The 13809-nt window shown below is 42.0% G+C and overlaps 1 protein-coding gene across 1 annotated transcript; it reads right to left on the reverse strand.

Moving 5' to 3' along the window:
- Positions 1-5823: 5823 nt before the first annotated feature.
- On the reverse strand, positions 5824-13180 carry kcnk4a (potassium channel, subfamily K, member 4a). Its single transcript, XM_083785139.1, has 8 exons — positions 13067-13180; positions 10860-10934; positions 10068-10354; positions 9308-9425; positions 8391-8551; positions 7674-7860; positions 7396-7532; positions 5824-7110 (listed from the first exon to the last, which is right to left on the reverse strand). The coding sequence occupies exons 3-8, from the start codon at positions 10254-10256 to the stop codon at positions 6046-6048; spliced, it is 1857 nt and encodes a 618-aa protein (XP_083641265.1). The 5' UTR covers positions 10257-10354; positions 10860-10934; positions 13067-13180; the 3' UTR covers positions 5824-6045.
- Positions 13181-13809: the final 629 nt, after the last annotated feature.

Genomic DNA, 13809 nt, shown 5'->3' on the forward strand with positions numbered 1-13809 from the left:
CGATATGGGCTATTAGACGAGCGTCTAAAAATGGGATAAAAAACATCTAAGAATAGACGTCTAAAACACGTCTAAAAATAGACGTGTTTTAGACGTCTATTCTTAGACGTTTTTTAGACGTCTATTTTTAGACGTTTTTTAGACGTCTATTTTTAGACGTTTTTTATCCAATTTTTAGATGCACGTCTAATAGCCGGCTATTGCTCAGTGGGATGGTCAAATATTATGAAAAACAAGGTTAAAAAAATTAATTCAAAAAACGATGGGCTATAACCCATGTTTTTTTGTTTTTTTTTCAAATCCTCAAAAATGATGAAAAACGGCGTGCTATAGTATGCCGTACGGTATGAGCTATAGACCATGTTCAAAAATGATGAAAAACGAGGTAACATTTTTTTTTCAAAAATTCAAAAAACGATGGGCTATAACCCATGTTTTTTTTCTTCATTTTTTTCAAATCCTCAAAAATGATGAAAAACGGCGTGCTGTAGTATGCCGTACGATATGGGCTAAAGCCCATGGTCAAAAATGATGACAAACGAGGTTAAAAATGAATATCAAAAATTCTAAAAACGGTGGGCTATAACCCATGTTTTTTTTTTTTTTTTCAAATCCTCAAAAATGATGAAAAACGGCGTGCTATAGTATGCCGTACGGTATGGGCTATAGCCCATGTTCAAAAATGATGAAAAACGAGGTTACATTTTTTTTTCAAAAATTAAAAAAAACGATGGGTTATAACCCATGTTTATTTTTTTTTATTTTTTTTTTCAAATCCTCAAAAATAATGAAAAACGGCATGCTATAGTATGCCGTACGGTATGGGCTATAGCCCATGTTCAAAAATGATGAAAAACGAGGTTACATTTTTTTTTCAAAAATTCAAAAAATTATGGGCTATAACCCATGTTTTTTTTTTTTTTTCAAATCCTCAAAAATGATGAAAAACGGCGTGCCGTACGATATGTGCTATAGCCCATGGTGCAAAATGATGACGTTCTCTACCGCAACATACTTAAAAGTATAGCGGTGTATGAGAATGGGTGTTGCGGAGGATGAGAAACATTAGCATGTTTTGCTAACAACAGAGAAGCCTACATACTTACACCTAGCAACCCCATTCTAGCCTACTTATAGGTTCATCTTACGGTGGACATGCCTGAAAAGGAATATTTGAAATGTTTCATAGTTTTAGAAATAGCCTATAGTGCTTTCAAATTTCAAAAACAACATACTATAGTATGCCGTCCGAAACCATGATCTATAGCATGCCGTTTCTTCGTGATTTCATCTTTTTTTCAAATGCTCAAAAAATGCTCATCGTTTTTGACAAGATACTATTATTCTGGCACCTGAGCACGTGTATGTGTACGCATCAACAGATACCACAAACATTCGTCTTCACTCATTTGAATGTAAATGTACATTTAATAAAGAATAAGTGTGAAATTGTAATTACAGAAAAAAGAAACATGAAATGCAATGTACTATGATAGCAATGCAAAATACAAAGATTGATTTATCTAGCATCAATAAACTGCAAATGTTTTTAATCTAACAAAAGCATGATGAAATACAGTCACATGAATTGTCTCTTTTTTATAAGCATAAATATATAAACATTACAAAAGTACCCACAAACAAAGCTTCTGTGAGGTCCAAACACAGTCAGTGGCTACGTTTACATGGACAGTTGAATCCCCTTTTCATTCAGAATAAAAGTTAAATCCTATTAAAAGTTCATTCTGGATTTCTGTGCATGCTTGTTTCCATGTAATTGGTATGGCTATATTATGCTCTTGTTTTGCGATTAATTATATTAAGAAATTATATTAGAAACCTCTCATAGGCTACATAGGATACATCAAATATAAAGTAATACGGCATAAAAGTGTTTTTCTATTATTATTATTTTGTTTTACTGAAATGTAGTGTAGTAAAAGTAACAATTGGAAAGTAAAGTAGAAATACCTCAAAATTGTACTTTAGTACTAAAGTAAATGTACTTTCCACCACTGGACGTAAACATATCCGCCCGCCCCCTATCCAATCAGAAGCCTTCCCAGCCCCAAACCTGATGTGGAATGAAATAATGGGATTTAAAAGTATTGTCCATGTAAACACTCATTCGGAATGACCTTTCCCATGTAAACACGCAGCAAAAAACATTACTTCTGAATTAATTCATTCTGAAGTTTTCATTCTGAATGAAAAAGCCCTCATGTAACCGCAGCCATTGTGAGTGCAGTCCTTTTTACTAGCTGCTGTGTAAGCACAGCTGGTCAATGTTCTCTCTGCGGTGCTGATGTTTCTCATTGGCTGTACTCAGGGCTCGAGATTAACGGCGTCCCGACGTCCCGGGGACTGTAAAATATCTATTTGGGACGTAAATGTATCTCATTCGGAACGGTTTCAGGATGAGAGGAGTTTTTACACTGAAAATGCGCATTTTGTGTGCAGCGATGAGCAGCATGAGAATTTGCCGTGTCAGACAGTTGACAACAGCAACAACAACGCACACACTATACATTCATCCAACTGAATCATAGGAATTATATTGCTTTTGCCCCGTGGATGGGACATTTAGATTGAAAAACTATCGGTTGGAAGCGTGCATAAAACCATGGTTGTGTGCCACAGAAAGGTTCCATATGGACATGGGGCTACAGTACTACACCAACGTTTAACGTTAGCTTCCATGCTAGGCTTGCTAGCTGGCATCGGGAGGCATACTATCATCCGACAGAGCAAGGAGCAATGCTCTGAGGTGCGCTGCGGGTCGGGAGAGGGTTGCGGTTAGGTTTAGGTGTCTGCCCCGGGGGAGGTTAGGGTTAGGGTGAGGGAGGAGGTAGGTTGTCGTTCGGACAAATGCTCCGTCGGATGAAAGTATAACTGCACTCGCTGGCATCGACATTAAATAAGTATATATCCTCTGAAGCAACAGATGTTTTCTAATGCTCAGATTGTTCTGGAATTTCTGCCCCAACACTGTGGAATGCACACCCCAAAACGCTCTCATTCCACAGTTTTTATTGATTGCATTTATTATTATTATTATTTATTGATCCTTCGTCTTAGTATTCCCCCTAATAAAGTTGTTTTTATTTGTTTTCTCATGCCAACCATGTAATAGACATTTGAGTATTCTTATACCTGCATTGCTGCACGTTATCTGTTGGTCTTGATCAAGTAGCCTACACCAAAGTTTTATAAGCTACTGTAGTCACTATTCATTGATTCACTGGTAGGCTACACCAAAATAACAAAATCCATTTGAAAATAAATATCACTGTTCTCAGGTCAAATATTGATATGCGATTAAAATATGATTAATTTAGATTAATTAATTACAAAGCCTCTGATTAATTCGATTAACATTTTTAACAAAGCCCTATTTTTCATCTGGGAGCATTTTGACTAAATCAGTGTATCTACAGAAGAAACATGAAGCCAAACAAATATTGTTTGGCTTAATTGTATTTCTATTACAATAGGAATACAGTTATTCATTTCACAATTTGAGTGGTGCTTTTTTGTACTTTTTTTCCCCCGGGACGGTATACATTTACTTCGGGACGGTTCAAATTGTATTTTGGGACGGTTCCGAGACGGTGGTGAAAAAAGTTAGTCTGGAGCCCTGGCTGTACTGAGTGACAACCTATCGTCCCAATTGGCTGCCTCGTCTCGAGGCAACCACACACTTTTTGCCTCTAGCCACCTCTCAGCCAATGCAGCAGCAGCTGGTAATTAATTGATGTCATCAATTCTTGTTTTCTCTCTAAATTGACAAGGCGTGGTTGATTAGTGCTAAAGGTGCAGCTAATGCACTCTTGATTGACCTGAGGTGATGATGAGCTCTACTAATCAAAGACAGAAAATAAGGTTACATTCCCTTGTCAGCCTGCAGAAGGCGCTAAAACATGGCAAATAAAAGCATTTAACAACACTATAGTATCTTGTGTTTCATGGTTTAAAAAAAATTAAAATCATAAAAAACGACATACTATAGTATGCTAATCCAAAACCATGAACTATAGTATGTCGTTTTTTCGTGATTTTCATAATTTTTTTAATCCTCAAAAATCATGAAAAACGACACTGGGCACTGGGGGAACACTATGGCGACACTGTCTGGTGGGACACTGGGGGGACACAGGGGCACTGTTTGGGGGAACACTGTCTGGGGGGGGCACTCATGGGGGGACATGACAAAAATCATCACGTTTTTTCATGATTTTCATCATTTTTTTAAATCCTCAAATCATGAAAAATGACATACTATAGTTCATGGTTTCGGACGGCATACTATAGTATGACACTGTCTGGGTGGGGACACTGGGGGGACCCTGTCTGGGGGTGGGGGGACACTGTCTGGGTGGACACTGGGGGCACATGACAAAAATCATGAAAAACGACATACTATAGTGCCGTCCGAAACCATGAACTATGTCGTTTTTTCAAATGCTCAAAAATCCCCCTGGCCAGCCGGGGCGCCTGATGGAGGGGAAAGGAACTGGTTGGAATAACGTGTACCTTCCACGCGCTACGTCCAACCAGGGGAACTCCCCCCTGTCAGGTGTAAAGGAGCAACTTGGACACTCATGCATGAAGGAAGCATGAGTTCAAGTCCGTTGCTCTCCCCTTGTCCCCCATATATGGGGACTAGGTTGATGGAGGGTGTGTAGAGCCCAGGATCACATTAGATGATTGACACAGGGGTGAAAAATGGGTTACAAATCGTAACCCAAAAGGTTGTTTTTTTTCACCCAAAGGAAAAATCTTTTCTATGAGATTTTCTCTTGGCAATATCGGTAGAGGGCGCAGTGGAGTAACTAAAAGTATTTGAATTGCCTAGACTATTTCTTCCAAATAATTTAGAAGATGGTCTTGAATAATGTAAAGTAGCAGTAGGCTATACATGGTGTGAACATGCACAGTAGCCTATAATAAAGATATTCAACAGACAATGACAATTATGCAAAAGATTATTGCAATTATCTAAAATAAATTTATTTTGGGGGCTCCCCAAATTATATATAAAAAAATGCAACTGAATGGCTGGACAATGTTAATTTGGAGTTTACATAGTACACAAAGTGCATGCATAAACTTTCCTTAATGATTATATCTGGTTTCAGTATTTATTTGTTACGTATTGTAGCGGTTAAGGTTATTGTAGCGGTCAATTTGTATTGGTGGTGGGGAGGGGCAGGGGTCGTGAGACATGGCCATAGCATTTTCAGGGGTCCCCAGGCAAAAACGTTGAGAACCCTTGTTCTAGTCTACGCCTACCACAGGTCACAGACACAGCCAGAGAGAGAAGGATGAGGCTGGCATGCAGGGCACTGTGTCAGGCACCCGGAACTAGTGGCAAAGTTTGCAGGATGTATAAAGCACATTCATAATTTCTCCATTCCTAGACACATTATAGAAAGGAGAGTAATTGGAAAGGTAGAATAACAAAGGGATTAAACAACAGGTTGTCCTATGAAAATCCTTTCTCTGCTGACAAAATATCTGTGTCAGAGCAACGACATGCTTAGTTGATCCTCTGTAGGGCCCAATGATACCCCAAACGGGCTTTAGCAGGGTCCAGTTAGGGCTTGGCATGACCTTGTTACCTAAGTCAGATGGGGCTGCTTTGGAAGTTTTTCTTGTTTGTTCTTTTTTTTGTGTGCCAATTTTGTCTTTTTAAAGCAGCTGATCAAAGCTGTCAAACAGCAAAACCTATGTTTTGTTGGATTTTGGTAAGAGTGTGAAATTTTAGGCCCAGTCACGATTATATGGCTTTTTGCCCTAGGCATTACGCAGCCCATAGCCTAATTATGAACCACATGCAAAGCCTACACAGTAGAATCATCAACTCTGAGTGTACAAATTGACCCAAATGGACCTGTAAGGATTTTACTGTTCAACAATGATGTGTTCTCTCCAGTAATCCCCATCCTATGCCACATGTAAAGATTCACTTTGGTAGATTGTGCTCTAAGGGGAATGAGTTGTATCAGTGTGATTCTCTGTTGTTAGGCAGGGTTGAGGCCCTCCTCATAGTGAGGAGTATGGAGGTGGCGTGGGGGGATTGGATGGTGGCTCATTCTTACTGTCGAGCCTCCTCCTGTCCTCAACAGGGCTCCACCTGTGTGGGAGCTGCCTCCTCATGCTCTTCCGCTTTGGCTTGCGAGGCCTTCTCCTCGTCACCTCCTCGTGTGTCCCTGCCTGCACGGGTTCGCTCAGAGTGTCTGACGACTCATCGATGTACGCAAAGTTCTCCCCGAAGAAATCCAAGAGCTGGCAGCTCGGAGAAGGAAGAGGAGGAGTCAGAGAAGGAGGGGGAGGAGGAGGCGGCATTTGGGGAGGAGAGGAAGAGGGTAGGAGAGGTGGAGTGGAAGGTGTGTGTCTGTGCACGTCTCCTTCCTCAAACACCGGCGTCTCCTCTTTCAGATGCATCTCTGTGTGCAGGTCTCCTCCATCTGGCGTGACATGTGTGTCTAAGGGCCTCTCTGCTGGCTCTGTGCCGCTGTTCTGGAGGACCCGCTCCATGCTGCTGACTGCCTCACTGGGCTTGAACATGTGCTGTGCCAAGGAGGAAGCAGAGGAAAAAGAGGAGGATGTGGAGTCATACAGAGACTCGGAGCCAGAGCAAGACCTGTGTGTGGCTGCATCTGGTGAGTCCAGCTCGCAGGTGGAGTGGGCCACAGGGAGGGAAAGCGAGCGAGCAAACAGCCTGGGATCAACTCCGGATCCGGGCCCGACCCTTGGCACCGTGGTGCCTCCGATGCCCTTAAGTCTTGGCCTGGCCATCAATACGCTCTCAGCAGCCAGGGGGTGTGCCAGGGGGTGGACCTCCAACCGGTTCATGGAGCGTGAAAGGCTGGCCCAGCGGTTGGGCAGGTGTCCGTTCTGGGACCCTCTCTGAGCCCGGTATCCCAGGGTTGCTTGGGCTCCCCGGCGGAGGCGGCGGCGCTCGCTGCGTTTCCAGCGCCGGCGCTGCAGGAGGAAGGGGTCATTGAACTCCAAGGGATTGGGAATACGGAAGTCCATCGACATGTTCTGGATGTTCTGGGTCCAGTCTGTCGCATGGGCAGCCAACTCCTCCGCCAACTCCTCCATCTGTTTGGGATGACATGTAGAGAGATAGAGATGGATGGATGGACAGACAGATACATAGATAGATACTATAAGCATGAGGCCCATAGTGCAGAAGCCTATCTCTCTTTCTGTAGCATGAGGCAGCTTGATGTACAAGTACACCCCTGGACAGGACGCCAGTATGTCGCAGGGATAGATGTATTTTTTTTGGTCATTAATGTCCTTTATCTGTTACTGGGTGGTATATAACGTACATCCTAGAAGGTGCATGTGCTGTTGCTGGCTGTAGTGTGGAGAGTCTCTCACCTCAGTGCGGGTCCTCTTGGACAGCACTTTCAGCCAGTTCCCTATCATAGTGAGGATGGACGCGAAGTAGGACAGACCAAACACTATCCACAACAACACCAAGGGCTTGAAGAGCACATCAGCCTCTCTATCACCAACTGCAGACACAATCAGTGGATAGACACACTGAATTATTGGAAATAAAGAAATAAAGCATAAGCAATGTACAGCAATGTAACACCTGTGTGTGTGTGTGTGTGTGTGTGTGTGTGTGTGTGTGTGTGTGTGTGTGATCTCGCCTGGTACAAAGTCACCAAAGCCGATAGTAGTAAGAGTCATAACAACACAATAGAGCGCCTCGAGAAATGTCCAGTCCTCCACTTCATGGAACACCAACGTTGGCACAGCCAGGAAGATGATGCAGCCGATCAGGATGGACAGAACGGCTGAAATCACACGCACCATAGTGGGGCTGACCTCGCGTTTCTGAGTGAAGAGAGAGAGAGAGAGAGAGAGAGAGAGAGAGAGAGAGTGAGAGAATAAAAACACTGTCTGATAGGAACAAATTCCTATCAGATAATGTCATGACAATTCAGTGAATTCCTTAACCTTTTAGATCAGGAAAGCCTATACGTTGTTATACCTTTTATAACCGGGAAAGAATCCGTGTCATTTTCGATAGCAACAGGAATTGTCATCAATTCTATGAATAATTAAAAACATCCTGAAAATGTAGGTTAGGATTTAGAATCCTTAAAAAAAAAATTGGCTTCCGGTCTAAATGGGAAATTATTAAACGAAATTTTACTTTGTCATACGTTGTCATAATGAGGAAAGTAAAAAGCTAAATATTTTCAACATTCTACTATTATATGACAAAAGCAGTGTTTTTTTTGTTTTTTCAGTTTGAAATACAACAGTTTTGTCGTACAACATGGCTGTTTAACACATTAGCATAAAATACAAACTGGACTTATTTGAGCAGACAAAGTGTAAGCCCAGTCGACCATTCTCACCAGAAAGATGGTCTCAACTTTGGCCACAGCTCTCCTCAGCACCGTGCCCATGTGGTCGCCCACACCTGCCAGCAGTATGCCAAACATGGGGATGCCCACCAGAGCGTAACACACACAGAACAGCTGGCCGTACGACGTACAAGGGGAAAGGTTCCCAAAGCCTGTCAACAGAGAAACAGAGGCCATTAAGACCATTAAGAAATGCATTGATTGATTGGGAGCTCGGGTGGCGCAGTGGTAAAGTAGCTGCCCACCACTGCAGATTCTGGGGTTCAGATCCACCACGGACACGGTGCAACCTGCTCTGTCGAGAGTCTACAGTATACCCGTATACTGCTACAGGGTTGGGCGGCATCTGTCTGCGGGGAGTGTTGGGTGGGAGGAGAAGAACGAAGGCTCTACGTCCTCCCGGTGGGGGCTCCTCACTGGCAGGTGAGCCAGTAGGATACAACAGCCGTGACAAATACACAGACGTGTGTGGGACTGGGGAGGAATCAATTGGCACAAATATTCATTTTCATTTTATTATATTGAATAGAAGAAGTTTTGTCATATATATAATGCAATGCATAACCTAACACTTTATTGGTCCACCAAATCAGTCGTTAACCCATCTGATTCTATCCCTCGATGACCTCACAGATACGTTTTTTCCATTCTAGGAGAAAATGTTCAGAAGTACAAATTCATCAAATTATTGAAAAATATGTTTTGTAATAAAACTCTTTTTTAATTTTCATTATAATACATAACATTACAAGAATAGGTCAAAGGTCAGCTATTAAGGAGGCCCTTGAATTCAATTTCACCCATCATTCAACTGAACAACATCCGGCGACCAGCTGTGTTAAAAATAATCATTGATGCATCTGGAGTTCTGCTGGAGGTTCAAACTGTAATTTAGCTAGGCTACCTACCGATGGTTGTGATGATGGTACCACAGAAGAAGAAGGCAGAAACCAGGTCCCAGCGACTGGTGAAATTAGCAGGGTTACTGGCGGCATCCAGGCCTGACCCAACCGCAGACATTACTGTCTGGAGAGAAACAAAGTTACAATGACAATTCACCATATGTTAGCCTTCAGAATGCTCTTTCTGCCTTGTTCCACCCTGGTTCCGCCTTGTTTATGTTGAATTTGCTAAAACAAACCCAGATATGACCAGTCACCATGTTGCACCTGTAATGTTACTTTTACTGACACCAAGTTTATGACAATATGATTGATTCATTGAAAATGGTGGGCCCTGTTGTAAACAAGTGTAATGTTTTATGGTGTCGTCCACTCACAGTTAACAGTTGTTGTACTTGAAATGTACTGCAGTAATTCTGCAAACTGTTAATAAATCAATCAATCAATCAAAGCAACTGAAAAACACATTATTCCAATGGTAGTGGATGGAGAGAAAGGATTTTTGGCCAACCACAAAACGGCAATCAATGGGTGCGAAGAAGGACAGAACCACGGGCGGGACTTGACAAAGGGTATTATGCAGGGCAATGTTGCCAGGTGGGACATTTTCAATTATCATACCGGAGACTTAAAATTATCATAATTTAAAGAAAACTATCGTAAACAGACAAAAATGAGAAATCACAGGTGTAAATATATAATTGCTATATTCACGAGAAATTGTGCGTATGGCTACTCGGCCTGTGTGTCTGTCCATACTCCATACCCTTACGAAAGTGTTGAATTCCTGCTCACTGACGCAGGAATGGTTCAGGCGGAAGACGTCAATGGCGTCATGCAGCAACTCGAAGGCCTTATTCTCCTGAGGGGCCTCCAGGGTGCGGAAAACCAGTGCTCCCACGGCCAGATACAGCACGACCCCTGAGAGCAGGGCCACCAGGGCGGAGCACCGCATTTTCTCCCCGACGGCCCCCCGGGGGGGCGGTGTTGTGGGTTACGGCTGAGGGGCCAGGGTCTGCAAACGGCTGGCAGTCAGGATACTCTGGGACACAGCTGATCATAAACAGGAAGTTCCTTTAGAAATGTGTCTGCGTATGTGTGTACGAGCAAACCGTGTAAACGACCAATCAAAGTTGTTTCCGGGGAAAGGTGACTGGCGTTGACAAACTTTGTCATGCGTAACAGATGTTCAGTTGTGTTAAACAAAAGCAGAAAGGTGGCTACTACGGACAGGAAAGCAAAAGTTTAAAAAAGAATTACGTGGACAAAGTTGGCAATGGCTACAGCTCTGAGGAAAACATGCATGGTGCACAGAAATGCCATGTGCTACCCATATTTGTACAGCAGACTGGAAAAGAGCATGGTGTTTTCATTAGACTAGAGCTAAGGTTTCCCATTTTGAAATTTCCATTCAGGCCATCATGCTGAAAACATTTGCATTGATGGTACTAAGGTGGGTGCACTATCTAACCAGCGTATCTGTGTAACTAATTCACATTGAAAATAATAATTTGATAGTTGAGTTGAGTTGAGCCATAGTTTTTAGATCATACTGTACCTGATTTCATCCCATGTTGAAACTCCGCAAATCAGGTGATGGATAAATCAGTCTCTTGTTCCTCGTCTCCTCCTGCTGTGAGGGGGAAACACATTTCCAGCTTGGACTCTTTTTTATGTTTCTATTTAAAGTTCAGGGAGGACCATAGGATCGTGGGACCTTCTGGTCTTTTGAATTCCAAATCAAAAGATGCTTTATTAGTATAATGAGGCCATTCTTACGTTAGCATAGCACATGACCAACATGTCACAAGGAAGAAAAGTCAAGTATGAACACAAATACAAATACAAATGATACAAATGAAACTACCTAAATTCCAATATAATATTTGATCAATCATGGTTTCTCTTTCTGGCTATAGGGCATTATGCATGTTCACATGGAGGACTTGGTCATAATAATACACCAATGAGGGGCTGACATACAACAGGCTCCCTGGATATAAAGCTGGCCTGCCAGGGCCCCCATGGCCTTCCAAACGATTAGCCTCTGCCAAGCCTCCAAACATGCATCTTGACGTTAATCGAAAATATATTTATGGCTTAACTTACATCGTGGTTTTAAATATTTTCTTTGAACAGTGTTTGCCTTTGAGATAGACACGCGAAGAGCTTTGGACCGAACCAATCAAGTAGGGGATTTAGGACGCTTCTGCTATTGCCTATTGGTCAGCTGGCCCCTGTGTCTCAGAAGAGCACTGACAATGTCCTGACATTTCCCAGAGTTCAGCAGACTGTTAGCATTCTGTTCTAATGGACTGCTGGCTTCACTTTGTATGGAGAGTCTTATTCTCTCCACCCAGCGTCTATGCTGGAAGGCATTATTAGTTATCATTGTCTAAACCTTCCCTGGCATATTTTGATATTTTGCTGATATGAGTGAGAGGATTTACAAAAACAGAATAGTTGATGGTGCCCTTAACTAATCTTAAGCTAAATAGTGTGACAGGTGCAGTAATAAATCATAAGGTTTCCAAAGAATTGTTGGAAAGAGAGCACAGGCCTTAGTCAGGATCAATGTGACAGTCTAGGGCAGGCCATCAACACAAATGCATATAAGGCAGGTGTGTTTGACGAATCAAATGATAAAATGAATAAATTAAATTCAGTTTGTTTTATTGTGTGTGTGTGTGTGTGTGTTGTTGTTGTGGAAACTGACAGTATACAGTACACAATGACGTGACAGAGAAAGAGATCAGTAAAGCACTTGTATTTATGCTGGGGGGGATATAATGTTGTAAACCAAATGAAAAAATATATAAGAAAGAAATTCAGAAAGTCACTGTAATTCCATTTAGTGTCAACGGTTACTCTGTTATGCACAGGTTTGTGAAAACCACTGTCTGCCATAGGAACGAGACAAAATACTATACCCAGCCCCTTGCATCTCAAGATGCATTTGAAGAGCAAAGTGACATTCTGTGGACAATGATATATTTTTGTTCAGATTGTGCAGCTCTATAACATAAACCTAAATAGGATGTAAACATTTGTGTCTGTAAAAGACAGCCACTTATTAATCTGTCTTAACATCATTGATCACCATCTGGCCTTTCCTTTCATGCTCTAGTCTCGAGTGAAATTTATATTTAAAAAGTACTAATTTGACTTTCTCAGGCAACAGCAATGCTACATTATAAAGATCAGCTATCAAACTTAATGTTAAACTGTATTCAAGAAACACTATGGTCACAGAAGCACAGTGAGGACAGACATTAACTATCATTAACTGGGGCCGATCATAATTCCAGCCTAAATCATGGTTATTCTCCGAAAACCATGAAGGGATTAAATTACTGTGTGAGCTGCAGTGTCTGAAGAGACATGAGTATTCATTTCTTTGAGCAGGGAATTGAAGGTCTGTTCAATCCTGCACGTTTCTAAGCACAATTGGGATTATATTGAGCTGTCCGAAATCCATGTGACTCTCAAGGTCTCTATGATGTAAAAAGGAAAACAAATATATACACACCATGTATTATAATTGATAATGACCCGTTAGTCACATCTGCCTTTTGGGCCTTCTGTAACCAAACTCTATGCCCAAGCATATGTGTAAAATAATTAAAATGTAGCTTTTCCGTATTTCATACCCGAGCGCAAGTGTTCAATTATTGAGATAAGAATCAGCATGTCCTCACTATATGAATGCTTTGCCAGCTCCAATACCAACCCCTTAAAAAGGAATGGATTTCTTTCATGCCTTACCGTTAATATGGAGAAACGGTGCTATCCAAAACAACGCTCCACGCAGCGTGGGTGCCTCCCCATTCAACTTGCACTGAGGAACAGTGCATTAGTGTTCCCTTGTGTGCGTGTTCCGTGTATGTGCATGTTTGGTCCTTGGAAGGTGTTTCCCCATTCTCAGGACTCTACATCACTGTCAGAGGGGATTGCAGGAGGAGGGGAAGAAAAGGACAAGGCACAGGCGCAAGTGTGCGCGCGCGTATGTGAAGCATACAATATATTAGAACACAGTGGCTGTGACAAAGTGCAGTTGTCGAAGAGGAAGAGCAGAAGGCCCAATGTTTCCTGAACTGGATGTGGGGGGGCTTAAGTCTTCTAAAACCCGCCGCTCCAAACGCAGGCTTTTTAGGAGGCACCGGGGCCATTTGTTACCCCAGAGTCCCAGTTATGTTCCAAACCATATTTCTTTCTTTCAAGGAGAAAGTGCCAGATGAAATATACCAGGCACTCAGGCTGGGAGAGTTAAGTCCTCTACTCCTTTCTCAATTCCGTGACATCTTCCCAATTACATGTTTGATGGAGAGAGAAAGGGAGAGGATGTTAGAAAATAAATATATGGAAATGATAATCTTCTGATTAATCCAACATAATCATAAATTATTACAATACCTTGATCATCATTTAGTTTACATTGTCAGTCAGTAGTTAAACTGTGCTTATGTGTGTCATCAGCTGCCTGAAACAGTTGAAAATATAATACATGA

This window comes from Protomyctophum parallelum, assembly GCF_964188405.1.
Source record: "Protomyctophum parallelum genome assembly, chromosome: 16".
NCBI classification, from domain to species: Eukaryota; Metazoa; Chordata; class Actinopteri; order Myctophiformes; family Myctophidae; genus Protomyctophum; species Protomyctophum parallelum.

Excerpts from the sequence above, each read along its gene's own strand:
- kcnk4a (XM_083785139.1), bottom strand. The coding sequence starts at position 10,256 with ATGCGGTGCTCCGCCCTGGTGGCCCTGCTCTCAGGGGTCGTGCTGTAT. Across the intron at positions 8,552-9,307 it reads TACCATCATCACAACCATCG|GCTTTGGGAACCTTTCCCCT; the intron begins GTAGGTAGCCTA and ends CTCTGTTGACAG. Across the intron at positions 7,861-8,390 it reads AAGTTGAGACCATCTTTCTG|AAACGCGAGGTCAGCCCCAC; the intron begins GTGAGAATGGTC and ends CTCTTCACTCAG.